This window comes from Neltuma alba, unplaced genomic scaffold, assembly GCF_004799145.2.
Source record: "Neltuma alba isolate B1F8T4 unplaced genomic scaffold, ASM479914v2 tig00000884_pilon, whole genome shotgun sequence".
In the NCBI taxonomy this organism is placed as follows: Eukaryota; Viridiplantae; Streptophyta; class Magnoliopsida; order Fabales; family Fabaceae; genus Neltuma; species Neltuma alba.
In genome coordinates this window covers 160,253-171,824 of record NW_021632241.1, presented here as the reverse complement: position 1 = coordinate 171,824, position 11,572 = coordinate 160,253, and the positions used below count along the sequence as shown (strand labels likewise).

The window sequence follows — 11,572 nt, the reverse complement described above, 5'->3', positions numbered from 1 at the left end:
TATTTTTGAATTATTATTTATTTAATATTTTTTAATCATTAACCAAAGGAAAATTTTAATAGTGACTTAATTTTTTTGGGAACATTTCAGTTAGCTCCCACAGTAAACAATTAATTTCCAATAGCCCACACAAAATTATGAGATTTCACTACACAATTTTTTAGATGAAATTAAATTTTATTAATGAAAAGATAAAGATCTCTGTGATTTAATTTTTTTTAAACAAAAATTCTTATAAATTGCCACCTTTGAGTTGTTTATATGGGAATTCATAATCCTAGAGTAAAGGTATTTAGGTGTAAATCAACAAATCAACTTCGATAATTTATAATTCAAATTCAGTGATTTACAAAGAACATAAGAAAATTCACAATCCCAAATACATATATTTACGTGTAAATAAACAACTCAAATTCAATAATTTACAATTAAAATTTAACGATTTACAAAGAACATAAACAAATTCACAACCTCTAAATGTAAATATTTAGTGAATAACAACTGAAATTAGGCGATTTACAAAAAAAATAAGGTAATTCTCATTCTCCAAATGCAAGGGGATTTTTGTCTTTTCACCCAGAATAAATTTTATATAATAAGAATTAAATTATTAAAGGGAAAATGACCATGAAATATCTTGTGAAAATTAAAAAGGCAAAAAAGGAACTCAAATAAGTAAAATACCCAAATGGTTATTAGGTATAAATATGGGATTTTCATGTTTTGCTAAAGTGACTAAAATGCCTATGAAGTGAAAGAAAAAACAGCTAACTGTGAAAACACTTAGAACAGAGCAAGACAGTGAAGAACACGTGAAGGATGAAAGTTGAAAAGAGAAAGCTTGGAGTAACACGTTTAATGCTGGAAAGAGGAAAATGTGAGTCATTTATCTTTCAAAATGCTATTATCCTACTCCTTCGACCATCATCATTTTGCAGATGTTGTTCATTTGGGTGGGTTTTGCTTGTGGGTAAGTGGGTTTGTAGTAGGAGAAGGAGAGAATCTGCAGTATTATGTAAGTGGGTAGAAGTTAATGATGAGGTTTGAGTTCTTTATTTTTGTGCTTTCTTCAATGTCAGATGGGGTTAGTTTTGTTGGTAAGGAGGGTTTAAATTGAGTATTTGATGAGAATGAAAGACAGACATATTAGAAATAAAAAAATGGTGGCAAGTGATTATGTGACTGTGAGGATTACATGCAAATAATAAGCATAAACTGCTTAGTGTTGTTAAAATCAATATTCTAATTATGAAATGCTATGCTGGAGTTGTCAATGGAAGAAGAGTGTGTGTTCAATGTCACGCATATTGATGAAAATTAATTGTTAGATAACTAAAGTTTTGATTTATGGTTGTTTGCAAAGAACAAAAAATTGGACCGGACATTAAACCAGTTGAGGTAGTGGTTCAAGAGTCAATAGCTCAGACCAAGGTCCAACTGGGATCAAACCAGTCATATTAAAATAATATAATTTAATTAAAAATGATAAAATACAAGAACAATAATAATCACTAATAAAAAAATACAAAAAAAACAATAATAGTTTGATTTTAACAATAACAAAGTATAATAATATTGAGAATTTTGATCTTTATAGTTCCTTAATAATTAAAATTAATAATTATTGATACTAAAATCATCATTCAAATTCATAATGAATGAGATATTAGGAGCTAAATGAGAAAAAATAGGATCAATAGCAATAAAATTATTTAAATCAGTTCGTTTTTACTGGTTTCACCAGTTCACTCCCAGTTTGACTACCATTGGTTCAACTTGTGGCCTGTTCAATTCTTAAGCCGAATCGGACCACTGGCCGGTTCATCGGTTTTTCGGTTGAACTAGCCGATTCGGTTTGATTTTTTGTTCACTAGGTTTTTGTTGCAGGTTGTGAATCCTACTACATGTTTTGAAAAATTGTATGCAAATAGATTAAGAAAAGGATGCAAAACTCGTTATGAAAATTGTCACTTTTCATTTCACAAGTTGTTGTTTACCTTACATATTTAATAAAATTGTGTGCTTAAAGAACATATTAAGAATGGTTTCAAATAAACAAGTTGCAAATTCCATTATGCAAGTGATAAATTTCACCACACAAATCGTTAATCCTATCAACATGTTTAATAAGATTTGTGCGCAAATGGATTAAGAACAAGTTGCAAAACTTGTTACGAGAATTGTCACTTTTATTTGGCAAGTTGTTATTCACGTTACATATTTAGTAAAATTATGAGCGAATGGATTAAAAATAGTTCCAAATAAACAAATTGCAAATTTCCTAAAAATATGTTGCAAATCCCATTAAGCAAGCATCAAATTTCACTACGCAAGCTATGAATCACACCACATGTTTAGTAAAATTTTGAGCAAATGGATTAAAAACAAGTTGCAAAACTTGTTACGAGAATTGGTACTTTCATTTAGTAAGTTGTTATTCACGCTACATGTTTAGTAAAATTGGGAGCAAATGGACTAGAAACGGTTTCAAATAAACAAATTGCAAATCTCCTGAAAACAGGCTGAAAATCTTTTGGAAACATGTTTCAAATTCCATTAAGCAAATGCTAATTTTCATTATGCAAGTGACGAATTTAGTGAAACTGTATGCAAATGAATGAAAAATGGACGAAATAACTACACAATAACAGTGATTAAATGTGTATTTGTAAACAAATTCTGTATACAATAGCAAGTCAAATATCATAACAATGGTTAGACAATGCATTTTTGTGCACCAGTGCTATATGCTTAATCTATCTAATATTTACTACTGTTATAGGTGTCGTTCTTTTTAGTTATTGTGGTGGGTTGTTTTAATGAAAGCAACCTATTTTCATTAAAATAGGTGACATGTTTGATCTCAATTCAATGTGTGAAGAATCTTTGAATTTTTTTTCATTTCGAAACATAAATGACTCACTTTTTTCTTTCTAACAATAAATGTATTGCTCTAAACTTTCTATTTTCCAATGAAAAAAAACCGGACCGGACCGGCCGGTTCAACCGGAAAACCGGTGAACCGGCTTCCAGTCCGGTCTGGTTTGAAGAATAAACCGGCTTCACATTAAACCGGAATGAACCAGAATGAACCGGGAAAAACCGGTGAAAACCGGAAAAACCGGTGGGTTGGGTGGGTCACCGGTTTTTTCCTCCTTTCTTCTTTTTTACTCACCTTCTCACCGTTCACCGGAGAAGACATGAACACAGTTGAGAGAAGGGGTAGAAGTAGAAAAAATCATGGAAGAAAAGACGGAAGTCTCTTGTCTGCCGCTTCAAACCCATGCTCGTGGAAGAGTGGAAGGCCGAGAGGAAGATAAGTAATAGAATAGAATGGATGTGCATAGAGGAAAAAAATATAACTGTTTATCGTTTCTCTTCGAGAAAGAGGGAGAGATGAAGAGAGCTGTTTGAGAAAGAGGAAGGAACGGATTTCAGAGTTTGAATGAGGAAGAGAACTATGCATAAGTAATATGTCATTCAATGAGGAGAGAGGAAGAAAAAGATGACCTTGCGTAATCGGCCATCCAATTAGGGAGGAAGAAAAAAGTGACCTGACATGTGCTATGGACCTTCACGTGAGAGAGAGAGAAGGAAGAGATAAAAGTATAAAATAATAAAAAAAAAATTGTATTGGGCCATGTGAAGGGAAAAGAAAAAAGAAAAGAGAAAAAAGAAATAAAAATAAGAAAAAAATTATACACATAAATATTTTGTAATTAAATTATATTATTTTAATTATTACCGGTCTAACCCGGTCTAACTCTGATCTGACCCATTAACCCTTAACCCACTATCTCAACCGGTTTAGTGTCCGGTCCGGTTTTTTGTTCCTTGCTATTTTCAGTTTTCATCCTTCACATGTAGTTTCAATGTCTTACTCTGTTCTCGTTTTCATATTTAGCTGCTTTTTCTCTCATTTTATGGGTATTTTAGTCACTTTAAGAAAACATGAAATGACTGTTTGGGCATTTTATTTATTTGAGTTCTTTTTTTGTCTTTTTGATTTTTACAAGATATTTTATAATCATTTTCCCGTTATTTTAAATATAAAAAAAATTAGCAAGCTATAAGTCAATTAAGACAGAAATGTTGGCGAAAGCCCAAAAAAAGGTTAAGATAAAAAGATTTATTTTAACTTGCTTTCTTCTTCTTCCCTTTTTTCTTTTTTGGGCCTTTATGCTTCACTCTTAGCCACTCTTTCTTCACGCAGTGTGCTTGGCCGCTTCCCTACTCCCGCCGCCGCCGCCGCCGCCGCCTGCTCTATCGTTGTCCATGGTTCCGCCATCTCTCCCATAGTCTTCTTCAGTCTCATCGTCATTCTTGTCATCTCTGAGTTCGTTCTCTCCAGGTGAGTCTGCGTCTGTGGCTACCGCCTTTGCTAAATATGCTTTCCTGCTTCAGGGGGGCCATACAATAGAAATTCTCTCCATAGTTGTCCCTTCCCTATGAAATTTTAATCAATAAAGTTGAGCAATGGTCGGATGCTTTATATGCTAAAAGTTCTTTGACTGATGATGATATTAGAAGACGCAAATCTCCAAACAAGAGTTTTCATAAAATTTTGGTATAGTCAGTAATTATCCATCACCAATGAACTTCCTCACTTGGAGAAAACATAAATCAGACATGATGATCGTTGAACCATCAGATTAGCAAGACTCAGTTCATTGGTCATGAAATTAGTGTTTTTTTTTTTTTAGCTACTTAATTTGCATACCTCAGACAAGTTCTTTTCGTCTGTTAAATTCAAATATTTAAGTCTATCATTTTGGAATTTGGATTATTTAAATAGAAGAAAGTTTGAATCGAATCTTGTGAAAATTAAGTTGCTTCTTATATTGCCTGGATAAAGCTTACTGATGCTGGTGTTATCGATTTAAATACAATCATGTACTCTGCTTGATGTATTATTCTTTTATTGCATTGGTGTTTCAGTTTGATCTTCTGTGAAGTTTTTGCTATTTATGATGTTATTGTGGCAATCATTCTGCAAACCACACTCGAGTGTGCTATTTTTGCCTCTTGAATTATTATGGGCTTTGCAAATCTCGTTTGTGGGCATATTATCTTCTTGGAACTTGATGAAATTTTCTCGACGAATTGAATTCAAATTGTCTTCTTCACACTTTCTTATAATTATTTGATTTTTCAGTATCAAGTTATGTGTTGGGATAACTGGAAGCAGCAGTGCATTGTCACGTGAAGAAATATGGAACATGATGAAAGATTGTGAATTTTCGCCAACTAATGTTATCAAGATCTATAGAGTTCTCTTGTGAGGGCTTTTCTTGAGACTGAGAGATCTGTTCTTGCCGGTCGAGCTTTAGGAATCAAAAGGGAATGGACAGCAAGACTCTATTTCTTCATGAAGAAATCATTAGAAATATTCTCAAACGGCTTCCTGTGAAGTCCCTGCTTCGATTTCAATGTGTGTGCAAACAGTGGAAAAATCTCATCAAAACTCGATCTTTTGTTGCAGACCACCTTCACCACTTCGGTCATCAAAATCTTTCTCTTCTTTTAGAACGGAGTCGTTTGCGCTTGTGTTTGCTTGATTGCGGGCTACAACTCCATGAAGTTCAAAATGCCCCTTTGAGCAAATCCGTCAATGGTGCTATGATTGTGGGTTCCTGCAACGGCTTGCTTTCTGTTGAAATCAATCGTGATAAAAAATTTCCTCCTTCCCTTTTATTGTGGAATCCTGCGAATCGAGTGTTTAGATATGTGCCTAGAAGAACTTATTCTGACTCTAATAAATGTGAGGTCGGATTTGGGTTCAGTGCAGTTGCTAATGATTACAAGATAGTGAGAACTTATGCCAAGTTTGGTGATGCGGTTAATCGAGTGGAAGTGTTTTCATTAAGTAGAGGGACATGGAAAGGAATAGATATTGGGAACTTGAAGGGGGTTAAACTTTATGCTGGAAGTGTCACAACTAATGGAGCTATATTTTGGTCTGGGTTAAAACTAGGTGCAGAGGAGAAGGATGATACAGAGGTGATAGTTTCATTTGAACTAGCAAAGGAAGTCTTTACATTGCTGCCAAGGCCTGAGTTAGACTATAATGCAAGTGAAAGGCTTACTGTTTATGAGAATAAGCTTGCTATGCTTTCTAAAATTTGGGATGCAGATGATGAAAGCTCTGATTGGATTGATTTGTGGGTGATGGAGGAAGGTAATTGTGCATCTGGGGAGGGATGGAGTTGGAGTAAAATATATACTAGCAGTCCTTGTCCATACATGTTATATCCAATGACTGTTTGGAGGAACCAGATCGTCTGCGAAGCTTTTCCTGAAGAGGATGATGTGAAAGGAAGACATGTTCTATATCTGTTGAATCCTACTACTAATGATGCTAAGAGGTTTGATATTCCCAAATGCGGCTATGTTCGTAATATGTGGAATTATGTGGAGAGCTTGGTATCACTTGGCACCTACCGTTGATTCTAAAACCTAATTATTACATTGCAGATTTTCCTTTTTTGTATTTTTTGGTAAAACGGGAAAAACCCCTGTCAAACATTCCAGATTTACGTTGTTTAAGTACTTTTGATGGTAAGGAATCTCTAATAGTTTGGATTTTCTTGTGCCTGTAATATATGATGTCTTTTGGAGATGTTATCTAGAATGATGAAACACTAGATGTAACTATAACTCGGGGCTTGTTTTTTCTCTATGAGCATACCAATGTTTTTTTTTTGGGTGAATAATATATCACTTGTTTAATTATCTTGTATGAGAAGCAAGGAAAGTAATTGATGCCTTTTTTTCCTCTTTCATTGCTCTGAATAAAAAATCACATTCTTTGTACTTTTCCTTTCCCTCCTCTGCGCCTGCCAGATTCATCTTTCCATTATGGATATGGTTCTTCTATTTGTTTACTCTGCCTTCTGTATTTTTGCTGTCTTTATTTGGAAATAACAAATGCATTTTCTTTTTGCTTTGGTTGAGTTCCAACCTTTTTCCCCCCCTCTCACATTAGCCTTTGACATTTTAAGCTGTAACATTTGTTTAGAAATGGGGACTTCCATGAAAAGTTGACATTGTTAGTTTTATCTGTCAAATTCCATTATGATGTCACAATTTGTTTTTAGATGTTTTGTTTCCTCCATATATATAAGTATGACTATGCTTTTGGATGGGGATTGAAAATTTTTGTGAATTTAGTTATTTGTGTGTACATTTTCATGCTATGTTGTATATTCTTTGGAAATGCTGTAGTCTTCAATGGAAGTTGTTATCTGAGAGCGTGATGAATATGTTGAAAGGTGATGGTGACACTCGTTGATGGTGAGCTCAAATTCAAAATTATTTAGGACCTGTTTGGTTGGAGGGGAGGGTGGAGAAAAAAAGAAAATAGGTCCCTCCCTTTGTTTGGTTAGAAATTTTGGAGGTGAGGAGAGCAAAACCACCCCCCCCCCCCCCCAAAACAAATCTTCGCTCATTTTAACTTCACTCCCAATTGGGGCTTTTAGGAGGTTAGTTAAAATGTTAGACCATTTTACTATTTTACTATTTTTCATATTTCATTAATGCTCATAAAAAATAAAAAATATATATTATTATAAAAATAATTTTAAATAAAAATGTATTATTATAATAAAAAATATGATAATAAAAATTATTACCATGAAAAATTATATTATTATAAATTAATTAATTTTTACAAAAATATTATTTTATTAACTAAAATATGTTTTAAAGCAAGAAGAAAAAACATAGCAAAAAGATTTTAAAAATTTTATTTTTTTAAAAGCAAAGTAAATTTGTTAATTTGATTATTTAAAATGTTATCATGCTATTTAGAGTAAAAAAATACTGTACCAATTTTTTAATACACATGTTAATATAACAATATTGCATTTTTATTAAATTATGTAAGTTGAATTAAAATGTAAATTAATTTATGTAATATATAAATAAAAATAAAAACTAACATGTAAGGGTGAAATGGTAAATTGATCAGTATTATATTCTTTCATTAGGAGTTAGTCTTTGTGCTGTTATTTGCTTAGTCCTTAGAGCCCGTTTGGCAGAAAGAATTGATTGGAATGAAAAAGGAATGAAAATAAATAGAATGAAAATTTTTTAAGTAATAATATTTTTGGTAAGCATTAGAATGAAAAAAGAGTTGATGAAAAATTTTATATTTAGTTGGATGAAAATGAGTTAGAAAATTGTGTAATTTTATTGTATTACCCTTAATGAAAGAATATAATATTTTTAAGCAACAATGATTTTTAACCTTATATAATAATATTATTATTAAAAAATCAATAACTAAAAAAATAATAAAAATATATTATAATTTAAGTAAATATAAATGTTCAATATAAATATAAAAATAACAATAACTATTAAATTATTAAAAATAATGAAATAAAATATAAATAAAATATAATTCATAAGCAAAAAAAAGAAGGAAGTATAACCAAATAATCTATAAATCTAATGGACATAAATAAAGTCGAATAAAATGTGAATTTTTCGATGACACACATTTATTAATTTAAATTTAAATGAGTCAAATGATTTATCATTGAAAAAACCCTTTAAATTTAATTTTTAATACAACAAGACCCATTTAAAAAAATTTTGTATTTTGAAATTTATTTTCAAGATGGTGAGCAAAAGTCAAATTCGAATCTACTCAAAAGAATTTGAATCTGATGCAATAAATTTAATTTTTTTTTCATCAAATTCGAATATGTTCATTTCTTTCATAGCATAACGTTTAAATACAGATTTATTAATGTAAATTCAAATTTTTATCAACAAATTTCAATTTATACACGATACTTTTTTATTTTTCACGCAAAATTTGAATTTATTAAGTTCATGTTACGTTCTACTTTTTATGCTTTCAACACAATAGCTTTTGGTTATATATAAGTTTTTCAGTTTAAATTTAAATTAGACAAACGACCTATCATTGAAAAACTGTCCAAATATAGTTTTCAATTCAACAAGATCCATTTAAAAACATTTTTTAATTTTAAAGTTATGATTGCAAAGGTAAGTAAGGGCAAGAAATGTTTTTTCTTACCAGATTTTGAATCAGATTTGAAAAATCATATCTAGTTTATATAGAGGTATTTTTTTTATTGAGGCAAATGTTGTTAAAAAAACTTATTGAATGAAGGTTGATACTTGTTGGTCAATCCCTGTGCGTTAGTTGAGCGACCCAATAGTGACAAAATAGATAAACATATGGCAAAGATGAAGATTCAATGATATGTTAGGTATTCAAATTTCAAACAACTTCACATGATTTCATTGATCAGAGCATTTTATTCAAATTTGAAAGACAATTTAGTCTTTTGTATTTTTCCGCTTGTGATGGCAAATCGGTTCCCACCAAAAGTGGGAACTCTTTTTTCCTTATACAATGGAAAATCTACTGCCGCTGAAAAATGGGTTGCGGAAAAATGTTGCCACTAAATGCACGAGATTAATAGAAAATCAACATTTTTTTTCCATCGCTAGATTTTCACTCTCCCAAGCGGGCTCTTAATTTTCAGAAACAGGGGCAGTTGTTTGTAGTGGCAATAAAATCCGTCATTTGTTGGAAATAAAATAAAATAAAATAAAATCCATCATTTGTTGGGATATTTCTTGATTTCTTAAATTTTCGTTTTTGAGCCAGTATATAAGTCACATTGGTTCTGCATAAAACTTACACATGATTTTCTCTTTATTTTTAATAGATTATGTCCCCATAAAACAAGAATCACTCTGCCTCAAATGACATTTCATTCATTAAAGGGATAAGCTTGGTATTCGTCACCTCTTGCTCATAACTGGTAATTTATAACAAATATATTTTGATTTTCCTAAGTTGTATTATTTAATTATGTGCATTAAAATCATCTCTTAATAAAAAAAAATTCATTAATACGTGCACTAAATAAGAATGATTTCGATAAAAAAAATTTGGAATTAGAATAAAAATAGGATTTTGGTAGCAAAGCACGATTACCAATTTAGATTTTAGTTGATGATTCTTTGACTTTGTCTTTTGACCCTTAAATGAGGAAAACTTTCCCATAGTCATCTTCTAATACAAATTTGAAAATGAGAAAATACGTTTTCATTTAACTTAATTATTGTTGATACTGCACTAACTTCAAATAAGTCATTTTATAAATAGCGACTTCCTATAAATTAAACTATTAAAGTATTTAAACACACACTTCCACACCTAAATATAAGGTTCTTTTAACTTATTTGTAACATCTAAAAAAATTAAGATGATTATTTGTAATTAATATATAGAAAATTTATGACACTTTTTCAATAATATTCATTCCATTTAATGATTAGAATTTAATGTGCAGGCATAAAAATACTCCAACAAATAATTATGTAAAATTGATTTAGCAATGAGAAAATTCCAATATTCATAACAGAATAAAAGAAGATACATCTCAAAGCTATTCTTTCACCTTTTACTAAAGAATGCTGTGAGTCCAGTCAAAGAATTATCCTGCCAGCTTAAAGCTTAGAAGTTTGTCAACTTGGTTACAACAAATTTTATACAATCAATCAATCAATTATATTCTTGAAAACTTGTAATACCCGATTTGCTTAAAACGGGTCAGGTATGATATTATAAAATCCGAATATATTCAATTAATAATAAGATCTGAATAATATTTTGATGGGATTTGAGTATATTGAATTAAATGAGGAGCATAATTATTAAATGAGATTTTAATGGAAGCTCAAATGAAGAAATTAATAATTAATTTTGAATTTTGATAATATCTTAATTAGGATTTGAATATATTGAATTAAATGAGAAACATCATAAAATAATATGTCAATTGGGGTTTAAATGGAGAGATAAATAAATAATTTTAAATTTTCATATGTTCCCATAAATTCCACATTTTTAATTCAAATACAATTTGAATGAATAAAAAAACGCACTTCTATAAAAAGTAAATCTTGAGCTATCTTAAATAATGCAATTTATTAGAATTTAAAATTTAATCAAATATTTTAGTCCGTGCATCACGTGGGAGGAGAAATTTCTAGTTCATTTACATAAAAAGTATTTGCTACCTGGTTACCACAAATTTTATGCAATTCTCAATAGCTCTTCTTAAATGTTTAGCAATTATTCAATCATCTTTACATTTTCTTCTCTTTACTATTAACTAGTAAAGGAACACTGTTCTGGATGTAAGTGCTGGCCCTAGCTCAGTCAAACAACTCAATCTAGTTCCAAGCAAAATACATCCAAACTCAGTGAAATTAATACACAAGGACATTAAGAACTTATTAGGAAAATGAAGAATTGGACCTTGTGTTGACCCGATTAATAGATACTACTTTAGTCTTTAATATAAAATCCAATTTACTAATTTAAAAATATTAAGAAAGTTACTAAATTACTTTAAAGTATTTTTATATATATTGCTCTTTTCCAAATTAATTTGCCTTGCTTATAAATTGATATATAATCTAATGATACATATAAGTATTTTAAAGAGATCATATAACATCTGTTATAATTAATTTACTAATTTTCTTAGTCTTCTCAGACTAGTCAATTGGGTCTTAT

General features: G+C 30.4%; 1 protein-coding gene across 2 annotated transcripts; it reads left to right on the top strand.

Annotated features, from left to right (window-relative positions):
- The first annotated feature begins 4,233 nt into the window (after window positions 1–4,233).
- LOC114747587 (F-box/kelch-repeat protein At3g23880-like) lies at window positions 4,234–6,526 on the top strand. Of its 2 annotated transcripts, none has more exons than XM_028935945.1 (2): window positions 4,234–4,351; window positions 5,163–6,526. In XM_028935945.1, exon 2 carries the CDS (start codon window positions 5,344–5,346, stop codon window positions 6,445–6,447), a length of 1,104 nt encoding a protein of 367 aa, XP_028791778.1. In that variant the 5' UTR covers window positions 4,234–4,351; window positions 5,163–5,343; the 3' UTR covers window positions 6,448–6,526. The 2 variants fall into 2 exon arrangements, with proteins under 2 accessions (XP_028791778.1, XP_028791772.1); XM_028935939.1 differs by having other exon boundaries at window positions 5,156–6,526.
- Window positions 6,527–11,572: the final 5,046 nt, after the last annotated feature.

Coding starts and splice junctions, on each gene's coding strand:
- LOC114747587 (XM_028935945.1), top strand. CDS start 5,344: ATGGACAGCAAGACTCTATTTCTTCATGAAGAAATCATTAGAAATATT.